Here is a 27222-nt window from a genome sequence, read left to right on the forward strand (position 1 = left end):
ATTTTCAAGGTTTTTAAAAAATATTGTTTCCTGATTGGAAAATGTATCAGAGTTTACCTGTTCCCATTTTCAGGATGCCCCCCCTGCCCAATACCAAAAGCATATGGACCATCCCACAAATCTCAGGTTTTTCTAGCCTGCAGCCAAGCGGTTGCACAAAACCATTTCCAAATACAAACGTTTTAGCTAGTTGGGAAAGAATTTCTGAAAGTAACTCATTTAAATCATTAAATTATTTATTTTTAAATTATAAAGTTATTAAAATATTTTAAGCTCTAAGGGAATTTTATAAAATCTGAAGTGCTTCCATCTTCTAACTTATGAGTGGAGAGAGTGAGTGTTAGGGAGCTCACACTGTCCCCGCGAGAAGCCTGACATCGAATGTGCTGTACTGTACTTAGCCTCTGTGGATGTTTTCATTCTCCTTCAAGCATTCACGTTGAGTCTAAGTTATAGAAGAGCAAACAGGACCTGGGAGAGTAGATCGCAAGCCCCGAGGTTGCGGGCACTAAACATGAGCCCAGCCTCATAGCTCTCCATGAGGCCCGTCACACACCTCCCCACGGATGCTGGTTGACAGAGAGATGGAAGAAGAAGAAAGCTGTATTGCTTGGCTTGATCCCCACACGAATATGGGGGTGTTGGTATCGAATTTAAACTGTCTGGAAGTTAGCATCAGCTGTGTTCATGTAGCTTTCTGTTTGGAATTTTCTCACTGCTGTGACTGGAGAGTCCACAACCCTGCTGATTGAATCCCATTCCACTAATGGCAACTCTAAAACATTTTTCTCTGCACAGAAAGGAATATAATTTCTCTACCAGTGAGGGAGACTCCTGTAAAAAAAATTGTAAGAAAAAAAGGAAGAAAAAGAGAAAAACAGATTAACAAGGAGAAATTAGCAGAATTCGAACACCAGCAGAAAGCTCAAAGCAGTGGCTTAGGACTCTGGCTTAGATAGATAGCACTTGCAACAAAGAACAATAGAATTTAGAGAGAAGACCAAATGGGGAGGTGATCTTGATTTTTTTATTGGCAGCAATTTAGGGGAAGGTAAATACATTGCAGGTAAAGATTGGTTCATTAAGTAATGTCCCTATGCTGATGAGGACCTAAAGCTGTCCTCAGTGTTTAGCCTTTGTTGTCTGTGGACTAAAGTTCTGGGAAAAAAAAAAAGATATGTTGGTGTTCCAGAGTCCGCAGACAGGCAGACCTATTAGAACTTCACAATGGAGAGATGGGTTGTCGCAGAAGAATAGCCCAAAGCATCCCTTCTTACCTTTAATATCCATTTGCCACCAAGTCCTCTCCTGACCCATGTTTATGTCTACTAGGTAAGACGTTAGGAGTGATACAACTGAAAGCTTCTGCCCACCCAACTCTAGGAAGGTCATAACACGGCATCTGAAACCCATGGAAGACAGTTCTCTACTTTGCTGTAACCTGCCAGTCTGACATCCCAAATTAAATTATGACTTTTTTTATTCTGTGATTATAAATATTCAACTAACCTGTCCCACAGTGGAACATGTCATTCAGGGCAACTTGAATGTGTGTCCTAAACTATGGCCATATTTGGCTGGGAATAAATTCACTTCCTGTTGATTTTCCCTAGGGAGACACCAGCAAAGGAACGCTCATTTTCTTTAGATAGGGTGACAAGGACAGACTCCATAGAAATGATTCCCCCGAAGTCTACATTTGTGAATCAATGAATTTGATCAGGGTTACTTAGAGCCGCATGGGTGAGGGATGACCAACAGAAACATGGGCGACACACAGAAGACAACAGCACTGAGAAGTTGCTGTCCCCCAACACTCCTCAGATCTCTTGGCCCCAGCAACCTTTCCTTGCTTGTATATCTTCTATGAGGCGGGCCAGTAGGGATTGGATGTGAATGTATCTGATCTTGTGACGATTGTGGGCGAGTAAGCACAGCTGTTCCCATTTCAAGACACCAATGGCCATGTCATGCCCTCCTCAAGACAGACTTCCACAACTTCTCTTTGTAGCAAAGTCTGTACTGTTTTGTTGACTTCTCCCTGATAGTGTGGGGTGGTAAGATACATTCTTTGTAACTAGCTGCCTGGGTCTTAAACAAACCGAGGGAATCAGGAAGCTCCCCTGCATCTGTCCCTCCTCTTCAGTTCAGAAGTTTTTATATTTTGAGCAGACACATTTTCTGGTGCCCCTACTCCTCCGTGGCCTCTTCTGCCTCATGGCTCTCTTTCTACCTCTCTCTGTCTTCCTCACACTGGCCTAGTGCATCTCTGATTTTGTGCTTGATTCTCCTGTGCCCTGCTCTGTCTTCTGTGCATTCTGACCTGATCCTCTTCTTCCTAATTTCGGGGATCCCAAACTTGGGCTGTTTAGTTTAACTCAGCCCCTCCTTGCCACAGTCCCTATCAACCAGTGTGGTTTTCTTTGATTTCGTTTACCACTGTCTAAAATTGTCTTACTCCTTTAATGACTTTATGATTTAGTTCCAAATCGTAAAACTGTTCTTATTATATATTGTGAACTTTCCAGAAGCGATGGAAAGGTGGATGGATGAGAGATTGAAAGAATGAGCAAGTGGGAGAAGGGAAAGAAAGGGCAGTGACCCCTCAGGGCCACTGGAGGGCTCCGCCCCACCCGGCCCGCGCAGCCCCGCGTCGGAACCCGAAGGCGGCGGTAGCGGTTTCCCGCTGAAAGGAGGAAGAGTTTCGCGAGAGCACACAGGAAAGGCCGGGCGCCGAGCGGCGGGCAGCGGTGAGTTCGGAGAGCGAGTGCGGGCCATTGGGTGTGTGTGGCCCGGGTGTGGGGTGCATTCGAGCGTGGCTGAGTTGAGCGGGATATCCCGGGAACCCGCCTGGCGCCCGGGGATCGGCCGAGCAGTTGCTGGCTGCGGCGCGGCGGGAGAAGGGTGCTGGGCCGGGCCGGCGTGGCGCACACTCCTGTAGTCCCTGCGAGTCAGGTGTGCTGGTTCGAGTCCCAGAGCTGTCCCTAATCTGTGGCCCCCTCAGTCACCACTCCCATGGGCAGTGGGGTCCCCCGGAACGAAAACGAAATCAGTAGTATTTGAAGGGCGGGTCGGTTCATTCATTCCGTTTTCTAGGTTCTGCTGATGGAGATGGCTAGAACCCCTCAAGGAGCGCTGCTTTAGTGAGAAAATCCCCACCTTCCTGGTCAGGAGAGGGGGTGCAGTTAGAATTTGGGAGCTTATGGGGTTGGGGACAACCTGCTTTAAAGGCAAATATATGCTAATTTAAACATGAAAATCAGGGCAGATGGTGTTTCTTCGTTTTACTAGTGAAGAAATTAATTGACTTACCCAGGGTCCAGCTACCTGTGTGTGACAAAGCTGGGGTTTAGTTCAGGCTTCTCGTCCAGTCCTCTTTGCACACTAGGCTCCCTGTTCTTTGGCGATATATGAATCATTTACCACAAAAAAAGGGAGTTGCTGGGGGAAGGGGTGGCTTTTAAAGACCGTCCAGAGTGCCCTCGACTGACACCTTCGTCCCATGCTACCCTCCACTTGGATGGTCTTGGCAACCCTCATACTTTGCTTTCACAGACGTGAGTTCCAGTTCTGTAGCTTGTGTCCAGTCTCTCCTATTTCCAAACAGCCGAGTCCAGACATCTGTGTGGTTCCCTTGAGAGTGCCCATCTCAAGTCTCAGGTGTAACAGTCTGGAGTCTCCTTAGCTGCACTGTTTTTCCACAAACCTGCAATATCAGTCAAAGGCTTGAAATCTCATTCCTGTCCATTGCCTAAGCACAAACCTTGGCTTGTTTCCTCATCTCTCACCTCCTCCAATCGGTTGGTCACCAAGCACTGCCAGACAATGACCTCCCTTGAGACAAGAGGACTCTTGTTCCTCCCTTTAGCTGACCAGACATTATGGCAGCCTCTCCCCCTCCTGACCCCCTTAAGCTTTACTTTTCAGGTTCTCACAGTCTGTTTTATATTCTGCAGCTCAAATATGATTATGTCCTTTATCTGCTAAAAATCTCAAGTTTTCCCCCCATTGTCTTCAGCATGTCCAAAGCCCGTAGTGTGGACTCAGTCTTTTCATATCTTCCCTCCACTCCCATCTTTTATCTTTAAACTACTGTTTTTCAAAGTCTGGTGTGTTTATCACCTACATTAAATTATGGTAGTAATTGCTAACTAACTAAATATGAGATGATACTCAGTTCCGGAACAAAGGGGCTTTGGGGGAAGGGAGATAATAACCAAGAATACACATTTCCAACATATTTTGTGCTTTCTAATAAGGTTTAATAAAGACCCTAAAGACTGAGAACCAGTGTTCTAGAAGCTATCCTGTACTTACACTCTATAGATGGTTTTTAGGCATGTTAATCTCCAACTTAGTACATTGGCAGTTGAGGAAGCAGCAGAAGCAGGAAGTTGTTGCTGTTCTAACCTGAAGCAGACTTCCTGTATAAGGCCCTCATCTTATGCCTGCAGGAAATGATCACCTTTATTTCTTAAGATGAAGGGCTACAGGAGGACCTGAACAAACAGACCTGTTGTCATGGCACCTTGTTCTGTCATGTTTCTGTACAACTTGCTACTCTTTATCAAATTTAAACTACACAGAGTTTTATTTCTGAAGGTTTGTTGTTAGGTAAAACTCATCACATAGACTTATATCCTTTTTGTTTGTTTGTTAATATGTTTTGTTACAGGAGTCTTAGTCATGGGTGAGAAGAGAAATTACTTCCTCAGTCTACTACCTTCGTATGTTTTTCAGAACATAATTTGATACATATATGTGTGTATGTATTCATTTTGTATATAGCCTTTACCCCCCCCCCCCCCACACACACACAAATATATATTTGTGGCCTTTGTGTACTTCTTTGCTCAGGTAGCTATAACTGGGGTGGCTTTGAAAGACCTGGATAAATCCAGACTCCCCCCAGCAGGAAAAAAATAGCCAGAAATCTAAGCAGGAAGAGAAGAATCAGAAATCTAGGATTAGCTGGTCCAGTGACTGTGTTTCAGGAACTAGCTGAAGATAAAGTTAGATTGTTATCTTGAGGATAATCTTGAGAGGCAGGGAGTTGCCCCCTTGTGATCATCACTGGTATTGTTGGAATTTTCTACACCCTCCCTGCCCCTTTCAGATCACTGGGCTGTGGTTTCTTCTCTTAAAAACTTGTCCGGGTCGAACTCTTCCTCTGCGTGGTTTATGAGTCTCGGCCCCAGTGCACTGGTTCCCGTCTCATCTCATCATTAAACCTCGTGTGATTAAAGCAAGGACGGTCTCTCGTGAGTTACTGGGGGCTCGTGTTATCCCGAGACTTGAGTGAGAGTCTCCCCACACTGGGGGTCTTTCAGCTTAAATAACAAAAGTTTATTTCTCACAATGTACAAAGTAGAAGTATGAATCCAAGATGGTTGCACTGGGTGTGGTACACTCTTCTTAGTTTGCAGGTGGCTTTCTTGTGGCTGTGTCTTCAGAGGGTGGGTTGTGGGTGAATGGGATGTAACATCTGGCTGGTGTCTCTTCTTAGAGAGGTGCTAATCCTATTATGAAGGCAACACCCTTGTTGCCCCGTTATCTCTACATCCTAATGCCATTTCACTTGGAATTGGGATATTCACTTAGAAGTTCGGAAACACAGATGCTCAGGCCGTAGCGTATTCCTAACTCCTTCCCTCTGACTCCTGATAGTAGGGTCTGTCTGGCCCTGCAGGTCCATCCCAGTTAGGCCCATGTTTGTGGACTCCTGATCCATAGGTCTCTGGCCCGGCAGGTCCATCCCAGTTAGGCCCAAGTTTGCGGACTTCTGTTCTCATCTCCCAACTTTTATCTTACTGTGTTGCAACTTAGCTCATGTGGTTGTTCTGCACTTAGGGATTTAACAATTATGAGCATTTGAGAGTGGGACTTAACCATTCCTTGCTCTTGCGCTTAACACAGAGCAGGTGTTGTCTCTTAAAGACCTTGTGAATATATAAGTGTTTAGGCCTGATGGGGAGAGGTCAGCAATTACATGGGCCTTTGAGACTTTGTGTGCACTAGCCTGGATCACTTCATTGATGTCTGCAGTGTGGATGTTTCTTCCTAGGGGAGGGATTTTAACCAAGGAAGAAAATATTTAAAGGGAGGAATATTTTCCATCTGTTTAGATAATAATTTATTTTAGAAAACTTAGCATTGCATGTATGTTGCAATTTTAAGATGTCATTTACTATCCTACAACTTAGAGGAAATTTTGTAAAATTTCTGCTTTTGTTTATTGGGATTTATTTATTTATTTATTTATTTATTATGTATACAATATTCTGTCTGTGTGTATGCCTGCAGGCCAGAAGAGGGCAACAGACCCCATTACAGATGGCTGTGAGCCACCATGTGTTTGCTGGGACTTGAACTCAGGACCTTTGGAAGAGCAGGCAATGCTCTTAACCTCTGAGCCATTTCTCCAGCCCCTGTTTATTAGGATTTTGATTGGTGGTCCTGTTTGAACATAATTGGGATAACACTGGTTATAGATGTCTTTTACCCTGCTACGTTTACTTTCTTTGTATTTTGAGTTGTTTTTTTCTACATTTCTGAAAATTCTCCATTTAAAAAGTTGAATTGTTATATGACTCACTCGCTTTATAGATGTTTCTAGAATACCTATCATGTGCCAGATCTTACTTGGTGTGTAGGTTCTAGCAGTGACCAAACCCCTACATTCTCAGGGTTTACTTTAGTGGATAAGCTAGGTAACATATTGGTAAATATAAATATCATCAAATGATGCCATACAAAAACAAAATAAACATATTGAGCCATTTTGTTTTTCATATAGAGCTAATTTACCTTCCTTACAGGAGTAGGCAAGAGTATCTTTCTTGTTGTATTTTGTCATCAGTGAAATCAGTGAATGATAATTTAAAACTGAATTTTATATGGGAATAATAATAGCTCTTTGTAATTTACATGTCTTTGATTAGTAAGATGAGCATTTTTTACTTAGCCACGTGATTTAGCTTTTTATGCATGTTCTGTGCTCATTTTCATATTGAAGACCTGGTGTTTTCTTCTGTTTTGAATAAGCTGTTGCTGGTATCTTCGATGCCTCATATGTAATGGACAAATACTCAACACTGGTGTAGTGGGGCAGTAAGAAGACAGACATCAGAGGAAGCCTGGAAATCTTCTCCACTTATCTCCCTCCTTCCTTCTGATATGGAGAGGGACAGGTGATTGGATAAGGAAGGAGGAGAGTGGAGACAGTAGTACGTGAATAAAGAAGGAAGTGAAGATCGTGGTGGATGAGAAGATGCTGATGATGTTACTAGACAGGGAAAGAGGACAACCACAGCAGAAGTGGATAAGAGAAAACACAAGGAAAAGGGGGAGGGGAGACCATAGAGGAATGACTAATAGGATGCTCCATGCTTATCTTGGGTAATGTGTTTTTCCTGTTTCTGCCTATCAAATGTGCAGGAGAAGATGACTGCGTTCTTTAGAACACTTCGAAATCACTGGAAGAAAACTACAGCTGGGCTCTGCTTTCTGACGTGGGGAGGTCACTGGCTCTATGGAAAGCACTGGTAAATATTGACAGCCCCTCCCCATCTGCATCCCACTATAAAATGATCCAAAGGCCTGTGTGCAATTTTGTTCAGTTGCATGTCTTTATAAAATATGGTGGCTAAACAAAGTTATTCAAATAAAAAGGCAAAAGCTTCTTATAAGCTGTCCTATATAAGTAAGCATACGAAACTGTATAGTTAATTATAGCTGTAACACTTACACATCAATGCATATGGTTAGTGAGGTTGGAAAGAAAGCAATTTTTATTCACTTTCTTTGTTGAAGAGATCAGGACCCATTCTGTACAGAATAAAGTCTTCTCCCAAGTAAGTAGTAAATTGAAATTATAACTCATCTCCCTGCGATTATTGCCCAGTTTTTCTTACTGTGATCTCTGTCTGTCTCTGTCTGTCACCCCTGTCTGCTGGATACTTGTTGGCTCTGCTTTCTCCATCCCCAATGACTATCTTCATCTATTTCATTAGACTGGGATAATGTAAATGAGATCCCAGCTTGACACCCTTTGTGTATGAATAAGAAATTCATTGTATCATGTGTTATATCAGCCTTCAGACTTAGCAGGAGAAGAAAGTGCCAGATTTAGCCGGGCAGTGGTGGCACACACCTTTAATCCCAGCACTCGGGAGGCAGAGGCAGGCGGATCTCTGAGTTCGAGGCCAGCCTGGTTTACAAGAGCTAGTTCCAGGACAGGCTCTAGAAACTACAGGGAAACCCTGTCTCGAAAAACCAAAAAAAAAAAAAGAAAGTGCCAGATATTCTATTCTGGCTTTGTATGGTAAGTTTACATAACCAGGTTTTTTTTTTTTTGTATAAAAATCATAAAATCTTAAGACAGTCAACATAATTGTAGTCTTATAATTATGTAACCAAGTGCTATGTCTGTGTATACCAACACAGAAATCCAGATATTCCATATTGCTTTGCTGACCAGGGAAGAGGTAGGAATTGTATTGGAAAAGAGATCCACACTTGATACTCTTATGAGTGTTCTCAGTTTACTGCTGACAAAAAACTTGACACTTTTGTGTGTGGTCTAATAATTTGCAGTGGTTCTTTCCTCGCACGTACTCTCAGAGCTAAGCACCAAGCTCTGTTAGCTAGTATCCGCACAGCTTAGCATTTGTAAGGTAAGGGAAGAGTTAGCAGGCCTTTCATCCATTTTCTAACCTGGGCCTCGGGGGAGCCTGTACAGCTCTGCAGGGCCTCTGAGCACACTGATGCTGGCTCACTGGGGGCGCCCCGGCCCCACCAGGTGAAGATCTGAAGAGCTCACTGTGCTTTCAGATTTCCTCTGATACTCAATGAAGTCTTCAGACTTTTTAAAAGACCCTTTGGTTCTCCAGCATGAGGAGGCCTCACTCTGAATGAGGTTTGAAACAGCTTGACTGAAGGCCTCACGTGCTCCTTCTCCACCCTTGAAATCCAAGGTTACAGGGGCAGATGCAGCTCTCAGGTCTCCCCCTTCTCTTTCTCACGCTTCTTCTGCATACATTGATCTTTCATGAGCGAATGCACAGGTCAGTGTTGTTGAGTATACTCATGCTGTTGTGCAAAGATTTCTTGGACTCCTTTGTTTATGCAAAACCGAAACTGTACCCATTGAGCAATCCCTGTTGTCTTTCCTTCATTCTCCGCAGCCACCAGCTCTTCCATTTGTTTTCTCATCAGTCTGATAGAGACATGCAGTGTAGGCAGGATCATACAGTGTTTGCCCTTTTGTGACTGGCTTATTGCACGTGCACACTGTCCTTCATATTCGTCCACGTCGTAGGATGTCAGGGCTTTTTTTAAAGGTTGAGTAATTACTATTGCTCTGCACGTGTACGCTATACCTTACTCATTTCTCAGTGGAGATTGGGTTACTTCTGTCTGCAGCCATTGTGAATGACGTTGCAGTGAACTTGAGAGAGCAAATACCACTTAGATTCTTTTTTTTTTTTTTTGAGGAGGGAACATGATCTTTATTGGCTTATATGCAACGTTTAATTTTGGTTGTATGCAGAGTTTGCATAGTTCATGATTAGTTTCTAATGAAAAACTAGATGTGCTGTCAGTGACCTCGATGATCAGGTGACAGTGGCAAACAGAAAAATTTGAAGAAGAGGCATAACTTTTAAAGTAGAAAGGTCAGCCAGAACTGCTTCAGCTGCAGCCAGTGATGTCACCTCCATCAGGTTCACTGCTCGGAATCTTTTCCAGTTCCTTTAGAGACATAACTAGAAGAATGGCTGCTGGATAATACAGTAAGAAGTGCTATTGTTAGTTTTTTATGGAGCCTTCAAATTGTTTTTGGTAACAGCTTTTATAGTACTACCATAGTGCAAAATAGTTGCAGTTTCTCTACATCTGCATAACTTATGTTTTGTTGTGATGGGTTTTGTGGTGTTGATTTTCATTTTTCTAAAAATACAGAGAATTTTTTTCACTTACTTTTTGGCCTCTTGTATTTCTTCTTCGGAGAAAAATTTGTTGTAGCTCTTTGCCCAGTTCTTAATTGGACTTTGTTGTTGAATTGTATGAATTCTTTATATCTTCTAGATATTAACCCCTTATGAAATACATCATTCACAGTTTTTTTTCCTCATTGTATATGTTGGCCTTTCACTTTGTTGTTGTGTCTTAGGGTGTCCAGAAGCTTTTAAAGTCGATGTCCCATTGTCTATCTTTGCTCTTGTTGCCTGTGCTTTGGGTAGATTTGTATATGGTGAATGTCTCTGCATATATATGTTGGTCAGAAATCAATGTTGGGTGTTTTCCTTAATTGCCCTCCACACTATTCTTGGGGACCGTTACTCATCAGCCCCAGAGCTCATGGACTGGGCCACACTAGCTGGCCAGCGGGTTCTGGTTTGCCCTGTATCTGCTTGTCAGTGCTAGGATTGCAGATGTCACACTGGTGTTTCACGTGACTACACGGGTTCCATGTTTAGGTCCTCATGTGTTCAGGGCATGCACGCTACCACCCTAGCCATCTCCTCAGCCCTTGCCTGAGCTTCTACTCTCACATCCAAGGAGTTGCTGCCGAATCCAATGGCATTACGCTTTCCCCCATGTTTGCTTCTGGGAGCTGCATAGTTTTAGGTCACGTTTAGGCTGTTATGTTTAATTGTGCATATGGTATACTACTAAGGTACAGCCTCACTGTTTGCATGTAGGTATCAGGCTGTCACTGTTTATGGAAAGGTATTCTTTCTCTGTCGTGTGGTCTTGGGACTTTTGTTAAAGATATTTTGACCATATACAATGGAGCTTTACCTCTAGGTTTTCTGTTCCATGTACATGAAGCTGTATATATAAGTCTGTATGCCCGAATTATAATTTTATTATAGCCTTGCAAGAAGTTGTGAAATTACTAAGTGAGAGCCTTCCAACTTTGTTCTTTTTCTAGATTATTTTGACCATTCAGGCTATTTGAGATTTTATATCGATTCTGGGGTTTCTTTTTACTATTTCTGCAAAAAGTGCCATTGGGATTTGACAGGCATTGCATGAACTTGGTAGACTGCTGTGCACTGTGGCCATTTTAACAGCGTTGTCTTCCAATCCTTGAGCACATGGTGTCTTCCTGTCTGTTTTGTGGTTTTTATGGATCACATCTCTCTCATTTGCCTAAATTTATTTATAAATATTTATTTTTTCTGGTTGTCTTACATGATTCATTTCTTAGTTTCCTTTACGCATTGTTGATTCTGTGTATGGAAGTGCAGCTTGCTTTGTTAATTCTTTTTCTGTCTGACAGCTTTGCTGAAGTTGTTTTATGGTTCTAGCAATTCTGTGTTTAGGTGTAACCATTCTAGTGTTCTATATAAAAGATCATGTCATCTGTAAAAAGATAATTTTCTTTTTTCTTTCTTGTTTAGATGCTTTTTATTTCTCTTCCTTTTTTCCCCCTTCTTTTCTTTCTCCCCTAACCCTCAGTTCCATGGATTCTTTCTATGTAGCCCAGGCTGGCTATGGCCTTAGTCCTTCCTGCCTCAAGTGCTGGCATTGTAGGGATGTGCCACCCCCTAGCACTTGTAATGTATTCTTCTTCCATACTTGCTCTGGCTCATTCCTTTTACCTGTACTTCCTGGCCTTGCAGTCTCCCATGACCTTTCTTACCACAGCAAGACACATTTCCCCAGTGTCTCTGCCTTCCCAACTCCTGCTTCTTCTTCCTCTCTCTTTCTCTCCTTGCCACTCCCTTTCTCGTTCTCTGAGACCCCTTCCTTTAAGGGGGGGTTCTCTGCCCCATGTTCTCTTCTCATGTCATGCCCTCTCCTGAATGATCTCACCTGCCCATAAAGACATCTTCTGAGTTTCACACCTAAATGTGTATTCAAGTGCTGTGTTGACTTGAATGAGAGTCCCTGTTATTTGTGGGATTTGAACACTCGATCCCCAGTTGGTGATGCTGTTTGGGAGGTGGGCCCTGCTAGAGGAACTGTTTCAATAGGGGTGGCTTTCGAGGTCCCACTCTTCTAGTTTGCTCCCTCTGCTTCCTGTTCGTGGGTCAGGAAGTCCTCAGTGTCCTCCTCCTGCCACCACATCTTTGCTCTGCTGTCATGGGCTCTCAGTCTCTGGAACCATAGCTCAAATGAACTCGTCTTCTCTAAATCGCATTGGCCTGGTGTTTTACCACAGCTGCAGAAAAGGAACCAATACAAGTGCTTATCTTCGGCTGCTTCACGGGTATTTCTGGCCCGCCATCCTAAACACAAAAGCCCCTTCCCCAACCTGCTCCTCAGTTATTGGTATTACTCACTATCATTTTATTTCCCTAGATATTGGAACATCCTCTGTCCCTCCTTATCCTTGTTTCTCATATCCTGTGCATAGATTCTAAATTATTTTAGAGTTTCCTAACATGTTCTGTTTCTTTTGTCTGTCCTCGCTGTCTCCATCTTCATCTACACTGCCCTCCTTTATTGAGTAGATTCTAATTAACTTCCCAGCTTCCTGTCTGTTTCTGTTTTGCCAGTGAAGACTGCTCTTGCGTTTAGACTCAAATCCCAGATTCTTTCCAGCTGTGCAGAAACTTGGCCTCACCTGAATACATCCGTGACCTTGTTGTGCTCTACATTTTAGCATTTGGCTTCTGATCTTTTTGAGTGATGTGATTATTGTCTTTCAGAGATCCTAGAAGGCATTTTGCATATGTCATTCTTTTCTGGGCAACTGAAGTTCTCCAAGTCTCAAGTACTAACTTCTCAAAGAGCTCTCCCAATCTAATCTTAGGCAGTCCTCCTGCATTTTCTTCATAATGCTATGAGCTCTTCCTGTCTATTCCCCACTTATTGCTGTTGTGGGGCCAAGGGATGGCTCAGTGGCTGCACAAACTTGAGGATCTGATTTGGGATTCCCAGCACCCACATAAAAGTTAGATATGGCATTGTGCATCTGTAACCCCATCTTTGGAGTTGTGGAGGCAGGACAGTCCTTTGGGCTTATTGGTAGTTTAGTTGAAAATGAGTTCCAGGTTCCCTGAGGACCCTGTCTCCAAATAGAAGGTGTAGAGTGATAGAGGAAGACACCCAACATCAACCTCAGCCCTCTGCAAGTACAGGTGTACAAGTGAGCACGCCTATACACAGTGCACCACACACACACACACACACACACACACACACACACAAATAAGTGAAACTACTCATCGCCATTGTGTTGATTTTCTTCTGCTTCTGTCTTCTCTTATCATAATACTGTATCGACTTTGTCTTGCATGGTATTATCCTGAAGCCCCTGCACATAGAAGGGACTCAGTGCACATTTTGTTTATTGGAGAGGATGAAAGGATGGGATTCAGAGTAAAGTTATCAGTTACGTTCATCCCTTCTGAACCCACACACCCAGGCTGTTGAATTCCCCGAGAACAAGTGTGCTCCATCTGTAGTCAGGCTCCTCTTCCATTTTTCACAAATGCGTCTTGAAATATTCATGAATTTCTCTGTTTCATCTGCTGCCTTCTCTATACTCAGGCAACCTTAACTCCCATTTTAAAGAGGAAATTCCAGAGCACAGGCCAGTCTCCACATGCACACTTGTGCTCTCTCCTTCACTGGGCAGGCAGCCATCCTACTGCCCAGTGCCAGTCATTCAGCCTCTCCTTTGTACCTGCCCCTCATCATCTGCTCCTTCATTTGTATCCCTAATCTCAGATTTCTTCCTTGCTGATCAAAATTATTCCAAACTTAAACTTATCTCCATTTAAGTGACAATTCTGTTTGTTTACTGTCCTACCTATCTTTCCATTTATACCAATTTTTTCATGTTTATCTCTTTCCCTTTTCGGCCACTTTAAACCAGTTTAGTTTATATTTGGTTTATATTCCATCGTTTGATTGAGCATGCTCTTGAGAAAGTCATGAATAGCCTCTTAGTTGATTGAGTGAGCGCCCTTCAGTCTTTACCCCCTGCATCAGTAGTCTGAGATCTGTGTCATTCTGGTGTCCTCCAGACTGCATCCTTACTTGGCATATTTTGTAAGGGACCCCCAACCACATGGCTGTTCGCGGGTAAGAGACATGGATTCTGAGGTCATTGTGTTTCTTTAGACATCCATCTTCTCCTGGGTCTCCAGATAAATAGAAGGGGTAAGGAGGATTCACAGCAGGTGTGGGGAAAAGAAAGATTTTAATTTATTTTATCTGCCTATAATTCATTTTTATTACCTCCTCTTATTAATCTTTTGATATCACATACTTATTTTCAAGATTTATTCCATTTTTATAGTATTCATAAATTTCTTCTCTTTTGAGAATTCTATTTTCTCCCTTCTCCCAAGCCTCAAAGAAGAAAGTATTTTTTTTCAAGATTTCTCCTGTATAATTTTCCTGCTGCAGGCTGCTGTAGTAGGCAGCAGCAGCACGGATGAGTCTCTCAGCACAGCTCTGTGAGAGCAATTGAAGGGCAGGCAATGACTCCGTGTGCTGAGAGTAAAAGGAGTTTAAGTATTGCTCATTCCTCTCCAACTGCCCTTGCTGGGCCTTCTGGGATCTCTGGGGAAGATTGTGTTCCAGGCTGCTAGTTCATCATGTCAGCCATTTACCTGCAAACGTCTTCCATCCTTTCTAGCCCTCTTAGTGGCAAAGAGCCTGCTGATTAACAAGGAGCGGGAGAAAGGGAGCAGTGTAGTGTGGAGGTTGTCACTAGAGTCAGACAGCCCTGACATGTCCTAGCGGAGTGACGTTGGGCTCTTGAAGCTGGACATTCTTCAACTGTGGAATGGGCATAGTAGCGTCTTGTGAGTCACTGAAGGATGGAATGAGGTGACTGCAGAACTCTAGCTTAGGGATTGTAGACATGAGGTCAAGTAAATGCTCCGAGTAATTCGAGGTAATAAGTACTCAGGACTGGGAGAGTTGAAACAAAGTGTTGATGGTATCTGGACAGTGAACGTCGTGAGAGCTATCCAGTGGGGCAGGAAGACAAGGACCTGCCAGGTGATGGAACAAGACCTGAGCCTTTTCCATTTCTCCTTCCGCGTGTGATGAGACAGTCTGAAAAAGACTAGTTTGAAGTCTCATGTCGGGGCTGAAGAGATGGCTCTTGTAGTGGACCTGCATGTGTTTGCCAGCACTGACATAGTGTCTCACAATCCCCTGTAACTCCATCTGATACGTTCTTCTGACCTCTGTGGGCACCATGCATATACATACATATATGCAGGTATTCACACATACAAATAGAATTAGTATAAACTAAACCTGAAATTTCACACAGCATGACTTCAGAACTATAGGGCACAAACCATTGCAACCAGTAAGATATGCCTGAACCCTTGATCTGACGTATGAAGCCATTCTCATTCAGATCATCACAAGCAGTGGAGCCCTGGGTAATGTCACATTGCCACGTTTTTATTCTCTGCCTATAACCTAGAGGTAGTAAACAACAATAGCACCTGTTTTTGTGGGTTGTCACACAAATGTTTCTTAGACTGCCATTGCTGCAGTGAACATTAACAGAAGCAACACATCTTTTGATTTTTTTCCTTATGAGGGAAACTTAAGAAAGATGTCATTTGAGCTGGACCTTGCGGACTCAGTGGCACAGTGTTCTGGGAGTGTCAGTTGCTCAAGCATGGGCAGGAAATGGCAGTGTAGTGGATTTGTGGAGACTGGTAAAGAGGACAGGGCAGTTAATGGGATGGGGATGAATGATGTGAAAGGCACAGAGAATAAATAAAAAGGAAGAAGAGGAACGTGAGTGAAGTTGCATGTTTTCATCAGACTGTGGAAAAGCCAGGTTGTGGGAGGCTTTGTGTATAGGACACCTGTGTTTGAGCAGCAAGTAAAGATGGTAAGGGGAGAAGAATGTTATGAGCAAGGTAACATTCTAGAAGTTTAACTCACTCTCCTGTGCAGGGCACATTTCAGAAGTTGACCTCAAAGCTACTGATGGCTGAAGCAGGGTTGTGAGGAGAGGAGAAGGCAGGAAGTGGGAGCTGTGGCTGTGGCCAGCACAGCTTTGACGGCGCAGGCATCTCCGGTTCAGATCTGCTACCTGTCAGCTGCATGGCCTTGTCAAGTACTTAAACCACTTACCTCTGAGCCTCAGCTCCTTGTCCCCACAGAAGGCGTAATTCTATGTGTTTGCAGCTGAATTTCAGGGACAGTGAGGGGGTGTGGGGCAGATGCCTTCCACTGTGCTTCGGTTTAGCTCCTGCCATGCTAGCTGTGTTTATTGCCTGGAGATTGAGTGGGTGTTTGGCTGGCGGAGGAACATGGAGAAATCATCTTACGCCCTCAAGACTGGTATAATTGGTGATGCAGAGAGAAGGAAGTCACCAGGAAGAATGGTCTGAGGAAGAGATTCTATATCCTATTTTAGGCACACTGAGTTTGAGACCCTGACAGGAGAGGCAAGGGGAATGTGTTAGTTCCCAGGGGTAAATTATGCATGCGCCACACTTGACTAGACTGGTAGTTTTCTTTTGGTGGATAGTATGGTTTCAGGAACGTCTTGTGCTTTGTTTCCCAGTATCTCTGGATGTCTGGATGCAGATGCTTCATCCTGATATCCTTCAGAGCAGCCTCTGACTCTGAGACAGGTGTCAGGGATCGGGCCGCCTCCCCTGCCGCAGCTGCCTTACCGATGGCTGATGGCAGGAGGTTTATTCCCCTTCCTAGCTTCTCTTTGTTTCACATTTGTTGATATTTTGATAAAGCAGTTTGCTTTGTCATTTCGAAGTTCATTCTGAATCAAGGTCCCCACCCCTGTGCACAGGCTGATGCTGAAAGTGGGGTTTTAATCAGTGCTATTTAAAGAAGCTCGTTTGTAGGCAATTAAATACCACACTTGTCAGCCAATATTTGATAGGGAATAAGGCAACTTTTAACTTTTTAAATACAATGACATTTAATTATATTCCCTTTATTTCCATGTCCTTTTGTTAAATTATGTGGAAAACAGATTTCTTCCTTTAAAAAAAAATCAATATTTTTATCTTCTTGTATCTGAGATGGAAGACAGGAGGTATATTTAAGTTATATCTTGTGTTTTTGGCTTCACATAATTGGGGAGATTTTCATGTTGGTGGTTTTGCTTGTTTCAAGGCCTGTACAGAAAGTAATCTTAGCTGTGCTGAAAGCAGCTCTTCTCTAGGCAGTGACCAGCATTTCAAATGGAGCATGTTTCAGAACAGCAGAGCCCTGATATTAGTAGCTACTAACTTACATGTTTTCAGGTCAGAAGTTGTCCAGATCTGTTGTGGAGCTATGATCCCACAGTGAATCCCATCTCATGGGGATGTTTATAGAGGAACTGTTAGGTTTTCTCTTGGTCTATATGTTCTTGAATACCTTCATAATCTCTATGTAATACTTTGTCTTCTCATTTTCTCTGGACCTGAGAACCTTGCACTCACTTGTCAGTGTATAATGATGGTCATTTGTCTCTAGAGCTGGTAAAGTGGATGATATATTTCTATGGGGGGAAAATCTGGAATAAGGTGTTTAAATGAATAAAAATTAATGGATGAAGAAAATAAAGGGAAAATAGAAGTAAATAAACCATGAAAGAATGTCTTCTTAGAACTAGATAGGAGCCACCAAGATGCTGTTTCTTGCCAAGGCTGACAACCTGAGTTTGACTCCCAGGAGCCACTTGGTGGGAAGAGAGATCTGACACCTGGGCATTGTCCTGTGACCTCCACCCATAGGCTGTGGTATGTGTACCACTCACACAAATACATGTCAAGTTAAAAGTGAATTACATAGAAGTAGAAATCTTTTTTATAAAAACCTAGAGGGCAGAGGATGCTCTCCAATGGGAGCTGACATATTCCCTAATTGTGGTACTATGTAGACTTCACGGAGATGTAGCTACCAGTCAGAGATGGAGCTGTTATCCAGAGTGTAGGGTACTCAGTCCACTTGCTTGTGCTTTCACGAATAGCAGAACAGTAGGGTAAGAAGAAACATTGGTATCTTGCCAAGACTTGAGTCTAGAGTGAGAGTAGAATAAGTTCATATTCTTTTTTAAAGTTATTTATTTATTTTAAAACATTCTTTTCTCATTTTACATATCAATCGCAGTTCCTACTCCCTCCCCTCCTTCTGCTCCTCCCACCTTCCTTTCACCCCACTCCCCATCCACTCCTCATGGGAGTTAAGAAAGTCTGGCACATCACTTTGAGGCAGGATCAAGGCCTCCCCGCTATATCTAGACTGAGAAAGATATCCCTTCAAAGAGAATGGACTGCAAAATGCCAGTTCAAGCAGTAGTGATAAATCCTGGTCCCACTGCCAGTGGCCCTACAGACTGCCCCAGCCTTACAACTGTCACCTACATCCAAAAGGTCTAGTTTTAGTCCTATGCAGACTCCCCTGCTGTAAGTCCAGAGTCAGTGAGCTCCCACTAGTTCAGGTCAGCTGATTCTGTGGCTATCCATATTATGATCTTGACCTCTTTACTCATATTATTGCTCTTCTCTCTCTTTGATTGGACTTTAGGAGCTCAGCCCAGTGCTCCTCTGTGGATCTCTGCATCTGCTTCCATCGGTTGCTGGATGAAAGTTCTATGATGACAATTAAGGTAGTCGTCAATCTGACTACAGGGGAAGATCAGTTCAGGCACCCTCTTCAGTATTGCCTAGGGTCTTAGCTTTTGGATTTCTGGGAATTTCCCTAGTGCCAGGTTTCTTGCTAGCCCCATAATGGCTCCCTCATTCAAGATATATTTTCCTTTGTTCTCCCTCTCTGTCCTTCCACTATCCCAGCCATCCCATTCCCTCATGTTCTCCTCCCTTTCTCCTTCTCTTCTCCCTCTCACCTCCCTCCTCCCCCACCCCCATGCTCCCAATTTCCTCAGGAGATCTTGTCTATTTCCCCTTCCCAGGGGAATCCATATATGTCTCTTTTAGGGTTCTCCTTGTTACCTAGCTGGGATCATGGACTATAAACTGGCTATTCTTTGTTTTACATCTAATATCAACTTATGAGTAAGTACATACCATGTTTGTTTTTCTGGGTCTGGGTTACCTCATTCAGAATGTTATTTTCTAGTTCTATCCATTTGCCTGCAAATTTCAAGATGTCATTGTTTTTTAGTGTTGAGTAGTACTCCATTGTGTAAATACACCACATTTTATTTATGCCTTCTTCGGTTCAGGGGCATCTAGGTTGTTTCCAGGGTCTGGCTATTACAGATAATCTTGCTTTGAAGACAGTTGAGCATATGTCCTTGTGGTATGAGTGTGCATTTCTTGTGTTTATGCCCAAGAGTGCTATTGCTAGGTCTTGTGGTAGATTGATTCCCAATTTTCCGAGAAACCACCATACTGATTTCCAAAGTGGCTGAACAAGTTTTCACTCCCACCAGCAATGGAGGAGTGTTCCCTTTACTCCACGTCCTCTCCAGTACAAGCTATCATTGGTGCTTTGGATCTTGGCCATTCTTACAGGTATAAGATGGAATCTCACCTTGTTTTGTTTTGCATTTCTTTGATAGCTAAGGATGATGAACATTTCTTTAAGTGTCTTTCGGCCATTTGAGATTCTTCTGTTGAGAATTCTCTGTTTAGATCTTTACCTCATTTTTTAATTAGATTATTTGGTATTTTGATGTCTTGTTTCTTGAGTTCTTTATATGTTTTGGAGATCAGCCGTCTGTTCAGTGTAGAGTTGGTGGAGATCTTTTTCCATTGTTTTGTCTTACTGACGATGTCCTTTACCTTACAGAAGCTTCTCAATTTCAGGAGGTCCCATTTATTTATTGTTGCTCTCAGTGTCTGTGCTACTGGTATTATGCTTAGGAAGTGGTCTCCTTTTCCCATACATTGAAGGCTACTTTCCACTTTTTCTTCTATGAGGTTCAGTGTGATTTGCTTTATGTTGTTGTCTTTGATCCATTTGGACTTGAGTTGTGCATGGTGATAGATATGGATCTATTGCATTCTTCTACATGTTGAGATCAGTTATGCCAGCATCATGTGTTGAATATGCTTCCTTTTTTCCAATGTATATTTTTAGCTTCTTTGTTAAAAATCAGGTGTTCATAGGTATGTGGATTAATATCACGGTCTTCAATTCAATTCCATTGGTTGTCCTATCAGTTTTTATGTGAATACCAAGCTGTTTTCATTACTGTAGCTCTATAATAGAGCTTGATGTCAGCTATGGTGTTGCCTCTGGAAGTTCCTTTCTTGTACAGGATTGTTTTGGCTCTCCTGTTTTTTTTTTTTCCTGTATAAAATTGAATATCTTTCAAGCTCTGTCAAGAATTGTGTTGGGATTTTAATGGGCATTGCATTGAAGCTATAGATTGCTTTTTTTGGGTAGAATTGTCATTTTTATTATGTTAATCCTACCTATCCAAGAGCATGGGAGAGCTTTCCACTTTCTGATGTCTTCAATTTCTTTCTTCTAAGACTAAGTTCTTGTTGTACAGGTTTTTCCCGTCTTTGATTAGTATTACCCCAAGATATTTTATGTTATTTGTGGCTGTTGTGAAGGGTGACGTTTCTGATTTCTTTCTGAGCCCTTTTATCATTTGTATATAGTAGGGCTACTGATTTTTTTTTTTTTGAGTTGATCCTGTATCCTGCCACATTACTGATGGTATTTATCAGCTGTAGGAGTTTTTTGGTAGAATTTGTGGAGTCACTTAAGTATACTATCATATCATCTGCAAATAGTGAAAGTTTGAGTTCTTCCTTTCCAATTTGTACCCCCTTGATCTCCTTTTGTTGTCTTATTACTCTATCTAGAACTTCGAGTACAATATTGAATAGATAATGGAGAAAGTGAACAGCCTTGTCTTATACCTGATTTTAGTGGATTCGCTTTGAGTTTCTCTCCTTTTAGTTTAATGTTGGCTGTTGATGTTGATGTTGGTCAATAGGTGGGTGTGTGGGAGCATAGACTGCCGAACCATAATGAAAAGTTCTACAGAGCAGGCTCACAGAACAGCATAGTCACAAGATAGAGGCCCTCAAGGATGCCATCTTTTGTTAAAAAAATTTCTTATCCTGAGCTGGAAGGGGAACAGGCTGTGAGGAGGAAGCCTGAGAAAGCAGGAGATACTTAACTCTTTGTAAGTAATGCCTGTTCTGCACAAGTGTAGACAATAGACAAGTGCTGTGATCTCACATAAAGACAGAGGAAAGGTGTTTGGGGGGATTTCTGACTTCAGAGTGTGAAAGAAAGAATGGGCACCAAATGAGCGCTGTTCAGAACAGCCTTTGGGTTTTGTTAAGAGTTGAGGCCTTCCTATCTCGGGTAGAGGTTGAGTCTTTGCCTGATAAATACTATTGAATTCTTAAAGGGTGGGGATAGACTTGGGATAAATACTATTGAATTCTTAAAGGGTGGGGATAGACTTGGGGGCTTTTTCCTGGCCCACTGGCAAGAGGAAAGACTATGGTGAAGTGGGTGACGGATGAGCTGTGGGCAGAGCTTCGTCACTGCATTTCTCTGAGAGTGGCTGTGGAGAGCACTGGAGAGCTGGAGGGAGCCACACCAGCTGAGAAGCAGGGAACTGCAGTTCCAGAGCCAGGATTCCGGTCACTTTCTAACAGTGTGCATCTCCCCAGCCCAGAGCTTTCCCCACACGAAGTCAATACGTCATAGGCTAGGAGCTCAAAGGAGTTGAGAAGACAGCTTACGTGCACATCCAGAATCTTGTGGGGCCTGGAGACTGAGATTGGGTCTCAGTCTCTACATGTTCTCTTTATATGTCATCACCAAGACAAGAATCACTGCTGTAGGACTCTGTTACTGGTGGAGTGGTGTCACACCATTTGATTGATGGGGGCTGGGCTCTGGAGGGAGATTGTAGTGCCGTGGGCTGGATCTTTTCTAAGAACTCTTTCAGCCTTAAAGTTGCAGAATTCTAGGAAATGGGCTTGGGCGTGGACACCTTTTGACAAAAGCATTGATTTGTTGTGGTTGCAAATATTTGTTGTTTGCCTTTTTGTGCTTTGTCAGAGAAGCAAAGATGATGAAGCAGGGATCGCAGACCTAAGTAAACATTGCTGCCGGTATTCGGGATTGCAGACCTAAATAAACATTGCTGCCGGTATTCGGGATTGCAGACCTAAGTAAACATTGCTGCCGGTATTCGGGATTGCAGACCTAAGTAAACATTGCTGCCGGTATTCGGGATTGCAGACCTAAGTAAACATTGCTGCCGGTATTCGGGAACCCTTGCTTTGACAGTGAGCAAATTCAAAACTCTGGGCTGAATCACAGATCTCATTCAGTAAGTGGGTTCACACATTTGGCAAAGACTTGTTGGGAGTGTTTAGTTCATTGTCGAATATCCACCTGCTGGCTTCTTCCTCATTCATCTGTGTGTAGCTGTTGTGTTAAATTCATTGTGTTCTATGAACTTTTTTCCAAATCTCTTCTCTCTTCTGTATTAGCAAATAATTGTTAGCTTGTTTTTTTTTGTTTTGTTTTCTGAGACAGGGTTTCTTCTCTGTGTGTCCTGCCACTTGCTCTATAGACCAGGGTGCCTTTGAACTCACAGCGATCCACCTGCATCTGTGTCCTGGGTGCTGGGATTAAAGGCATGTGTTACCACTGTCCAACTGCAAATAATTCGTGGAGAACTGGTTTTGGCTTGCTTTATATTATTATTTAGAAATGTCTCTTCCGTTATTGAATTAAGACACCAACTAAAAAGCTGCCTCACTTTTCACTAGCCCAGGAGGCTGTTGTACACACATTTTCTGGTAGTTTGCAACTTTCTTGCTCTTTACCCATTTTTACTCAGCAACATGACTGTGATGGATTTGATGCCAACCATTGTTGGTGTGGCTCCTTGTTTTCTTTTATATACATATACATCATACACATATACACTCTTTATTATATTTTATTTGTATTTATATATATTTTAAGTGTATATATATATTTTAAGTGTATATATATATCTTAAATATATATATATATCTTAAATATATATATATATCTTAAATATATATATATATATATATATATATATATATATTATAATGTCGGGGTTTCTGTCCTGCCCAGTTCCCACAATCTTTAAGTCCCAAAGAAATCATACAGATGTCTACATTAGTTATAAACTGATTGGCCCATTAGCTCAGGCTTCTTATTAACTCTTATAACTTATATTAGCCCATTATTCTTGTCTATACTAGACACGTTGATCGGTACCTTATTCAGCGAGGCAGTCACATTTTATTTCTTCTGTGGCTGGGTCATGACTACAGACTAGGACTTCATTCTTCCCAGATTTCTCCTGTTCTTATTGACCCGCCTCTACTTCCTATCTGGTTGTCCCACCTATGCTTCCTCCCTGGCTACTGGCCAATCAGTGTTTATTTAAAATATAATTGACAGAGTACAGACCATTGTCCCACACCACTTCCCCCTCTTTTTTGTGAAAAAGAAAGAACTCTGAATCTAATATGCTTTGTTTAGCTTTTCTCCTGACCACTAGCCATAACAACTTGTAACCAACATTCTAAACAAAGGAAAATATCCATAGTCCATTTTTTGGGAATGTGGGCATAGTTTTCCAGGCTACTTCCTGCTGGTTGGGGGCACTGATAATCTTATGGGAACCTAAAGAAAATTTAGAATTATGATCAAGTCCTGACTGGAGTATCCTGTGAGGCTTGATCATCTCAGGCAGCATTTTGAATCTGTTCTGGATGTAGAACTCAGACATCTGGGCCATCAGTTTCTACCAGAGATTTCTCAGGTGGTCTTCCTTGATCAAATCTGATTTTTCTTAACTCAGAATAAATCCATAGCCTCTCATTTTCTGTGGAAACAAAAGCAAAACCTCTTCAAATTAACCTATCTTTTGACTTCAATTTTGAAGTCAAGGTATTTTCAGAATACCTATCTTGGATTAATTCAGCAGCGTTTATAAACAAATATCTTTTAGCAGCTGTTGCTCCTTCCTCAGCAGTCAAACAATTCAAAGAGAACATAATACCATACAGTATTCAGACTCTCTGTGTATTTTTCATCTTTACATGGCTTTATTTTAACCTCTATTTCTTTAATTTTTACTTTTAATTTTTGGCTTTTTGAGACAGGTTCTCTGTATCTTTTGGCTGTCCTGGAACGCCCTCTGTAGACCAGGCTGTCCTTGAACTCACAGAGTTCCCCCTGCCTCTGCCTCCCAAGTGCTAGGATTAAAGGTGTGTGCTACCACACCTTGAACTCACAGAGGTCTGCCTGCCTCTGTCTCCCAAGTGTTGGGATTAGTGGTGTGTGCTACCACACCCAACTACTCTCTTTTATTTTAAGGACTTTAACCTGGCAATGTGATGACTAATTATTTTAGGAAGCCTGAGTAAGTCGCCATGGTCGCTGTAAACATCTAAACTTGAAATCTGTTTTGTGCAAAGCAAAGGCAGTGTTTGCATGCACCAAGGGAAAACTGGTGGTAGAAATTGCTGAACAATTTGCCTCTAACTGTAGTGGGAAATACTCTTTTCGGAAAATAAGATGGATCAATGTAATTCTTCTCTCCATGTAAAGCTGTTATTGAAGTAACAACTTATCTTATTTTGCAGTCCTAAAGTAATAAATAAAGCATTTATGGCTTGGAATAAATTGAGAACATCCTGTTACTGTAGTAGCAGGCAAGTTCATATTTTTTTTAAGCCTCAGGCAATAAGATGAGCAGACTTCTTTCTTTTTCTTTTTTTTTCTTTTTTTTTTTGGTTTTTCAAATTAGGGTTTCCTTGTAGCCTTGAAACCAATCCTGGAGCTCACTTTGTGGATTAGGCTGGCCTTGAACTCACAGAGATCTACCTCCTCCTGCCTCTGCCTTCTGAGTGCTGGAATTAAAGGCTCGCACCACCACCACCTGGTCCTGTTTTCTAATCCAGAAGCTTCTAATTCATTTCTGTCAAAGAGCCTCCATTTTGCTTCTGAGTATGTCTTCAGGCCCCTTCCTGATATGACTCCATTTTGGAGCACTTCTTGTAAATTGTATTTACTATTAGTGCCTAGGAGGCACCTTGCTGTATAGACAGAGCATGGGCTGCCAGTTGATGTACAGTCAGTTTTCTGTAGGTCTCTGGCTCACATTTAGACTCTAGATCCATTAGGTATCTGGAATTTTCTGACACTAGAACAGTTCCTGGGCTCCCTGGTATCAGAAGGTCGGAACTCCCTGCTTTGGTTTTGAAGAGTCCCGGGTGCATATGGTGCTGCATGTGCATGTGCACACAGTCTGAGGTCCTTCTGACCTGGCAGCATAACCCTGAGTGTGGGTTTTCATCCTTGCCCTTGGCTACACTGCACAGCTGTCTCGGTTAATCTGCTGGTTCAGGATTGCCAGGTACTCATACAAGAATAACCTCCAGTTTCCCTTGAAGCATAAAGTGTGCCTTTTGAGCCCAGTGAGCCAATTTTCCTGTCCAAACATTTGCCACTTATTTATTAACAAGTATTCATTGAGTTCCCACTGTCTACAAGAATCTGGGCTGTGGGTTTAGTAGGAGTAAATACTAGCAAATTATCATTATCAAGGCAGTTGGAACCAAAAGGCTGAGCCCATGGTGAACCTCAGCACTGTAACTTTCAAAATAGTACCCCATGCTGGGGACTGGGTGTCTGAAACATGGACCTATTAGAGATACTTCACATTTAAACCATAAATCTGGGGAGAGAGAAAATGACCAAAATCTTGGAGATCTGAACACAAAATCAAGAAGTATAAAGCAACATCAAAGGGAATGATGCAGTATAAGGAAAACTTAACCCTTTTCCTCAATTATTTCTCCACCAGAGCCTTTACCTTGTCTTTCTTTCCTTTCCTTTTTTATATATCTTTCTTTTATTGAAAACAGATTCTTTCCTCATAAAATACATCCTGATTGTAGTTTTCCCCTCCTTCTACTCCTCCCAGTTCTCCCTACCTCCTCTCTCCTTTCATTACTGTTTCTGTCTCTCATTAGAAAAGAACAGACCTCTAACAAATAACAAATATAACAAAATAAAATGTAATAAAACAAACCAAAAACTATCATATTAAAATTGAACATGGCAACCCAACAGGAGGAAAAGAGTCCAAGAGTAGGCAAAATAGTCAGAGACCCACGTTCAGGAGTTCCATAAAAATAGTAAGCTAATAGCTGTAGTATATACACAGAGCGCTTGGTGCAGACCCTGTCGTTGTTGCTTCAGTCTGTGAGTTCACATGTGCTTGCTCAGTTGACTCAGACGGCCTTGTTCTCCTGGTGTCCTCGCTGACCTCCGTCTACTCTTTTGGCCTCCTCTTCTCCAGGATTCCCTGAGCTCTGGGGGGAAGGAAGGGGTTGATGGAGACCCAGTTTAGACTCTTTCCACATAATTTCTGGCGGTGGGTTCCCGCATCTGTTCCCATCTGCTGTAGGAGGAAACCTCTCTGATGTCTGGATAAGGTACCAACTGATCTATGAGTTTAGCAGATTATTAAGAATCATTTTGTTGATTTTTTTTTTTTGAACAGTCATATTTGCTTTTACCCTAGGTCTCTGGGCTATCCAGTCACTGATTTTTTTGTTACCCAAGTAGTGTTGGGAGTAGGTTCCATCTTGTGGAGTGGTCCTAAGGTCAAATCAGATAATTTTTGGCTACTCCCACAAGTTCTGTGCCACCATTGCCCTAGGCAGGACAGATTGTATGTTAAAGGTTTTGTGGCTGGTTGGTGCATGTTTCTCTTTCTGTAGAGTGCAGAGGATCTTCCTGCACCAAAGAGACTAGAATGTAGAGATGAGGGCTCTATGTAGGCACTAGCTTGATTTCTCCATGTTCATTGACTTTTGTGGGTGCCAGTAGTAATGGAGTCCTGCCATCAGTTTTTAGAGGGCAGCCTTTTGTCTTAGATTCAGGCTGGGTTTGGGGGGCAGATTTTAATGGGACTCCCTTGGTCAACAACTCAATTGAATGTACCCTGGCCCTACTATTGAAAACATTTCCTGGCGACAAAGATGACCAGTTGAGATTCCATATCTCCCATTGCTAGGAGCCCTCATTAGGGTTACCTTCATAGGTTCCAGGAAGTTTCCACTGCAATAGGTTTCCATACCACCCCCAAATCCGATTAATTTCTGCCATCTTTCCCACACTTTCTCCCTCCACCCCATCTGCCCCACTCCTATCCCAATGTGCCCCACAAAATCCATTCTAATTAACCCTCCCAGGGAGATCCCTGCCATGCACCGCACCTCACCCCGTGTCTGCGCTCAGTGAGCTTGAACCCAGTCCGCG

The 27222-nt window shown here is 42.5% G+C and overlaps 1 protein-coding gene across 1 annotated transcript in view; it reads left to right on the forward strand.

Moving 5' to 3' along the window:
* The first annotated feature begins 2693 nt into the window (after nucleotides 1-2693).
* The window catches only part of LOC119807014 (acylglycerol kinase, mitochondrial), a 78526-nt gene continuing 53997 nt past the window's right edge, over nucleotides 2694-27222 (forward strand). The window contains exons 1-2 of the mRNA XM_038319150.1: nucleotides 2694-2750; nucleotides 7438-7544. Coding sequence (XP_038175078.1) covers nucleotides 7444-7544 — 101 coding nt within the window. The 5' untranslated portion in view covers nucleotides 2694-2750; nucleotides 7438-7443. The remainder of the gene's footprint in view (nucleotides 2751-7437; nucleotides 7545-27222) is intronic.

The sequence above is a fragment of the Arvicola amphibius genome, chromosome 2, assembly GCF_903992535.2.
Source record: "Arvicola amphibius chromosome 2, mArvAmp1.2, whole genome shotgun sequence".
In the NCBI taxonomy this organism is placed as follows: Eukaryota; Metazoa; Chordata; class Mammalia; order Rodentia; family Cricetidae; genus Arvicola; species Arvicola amphibius.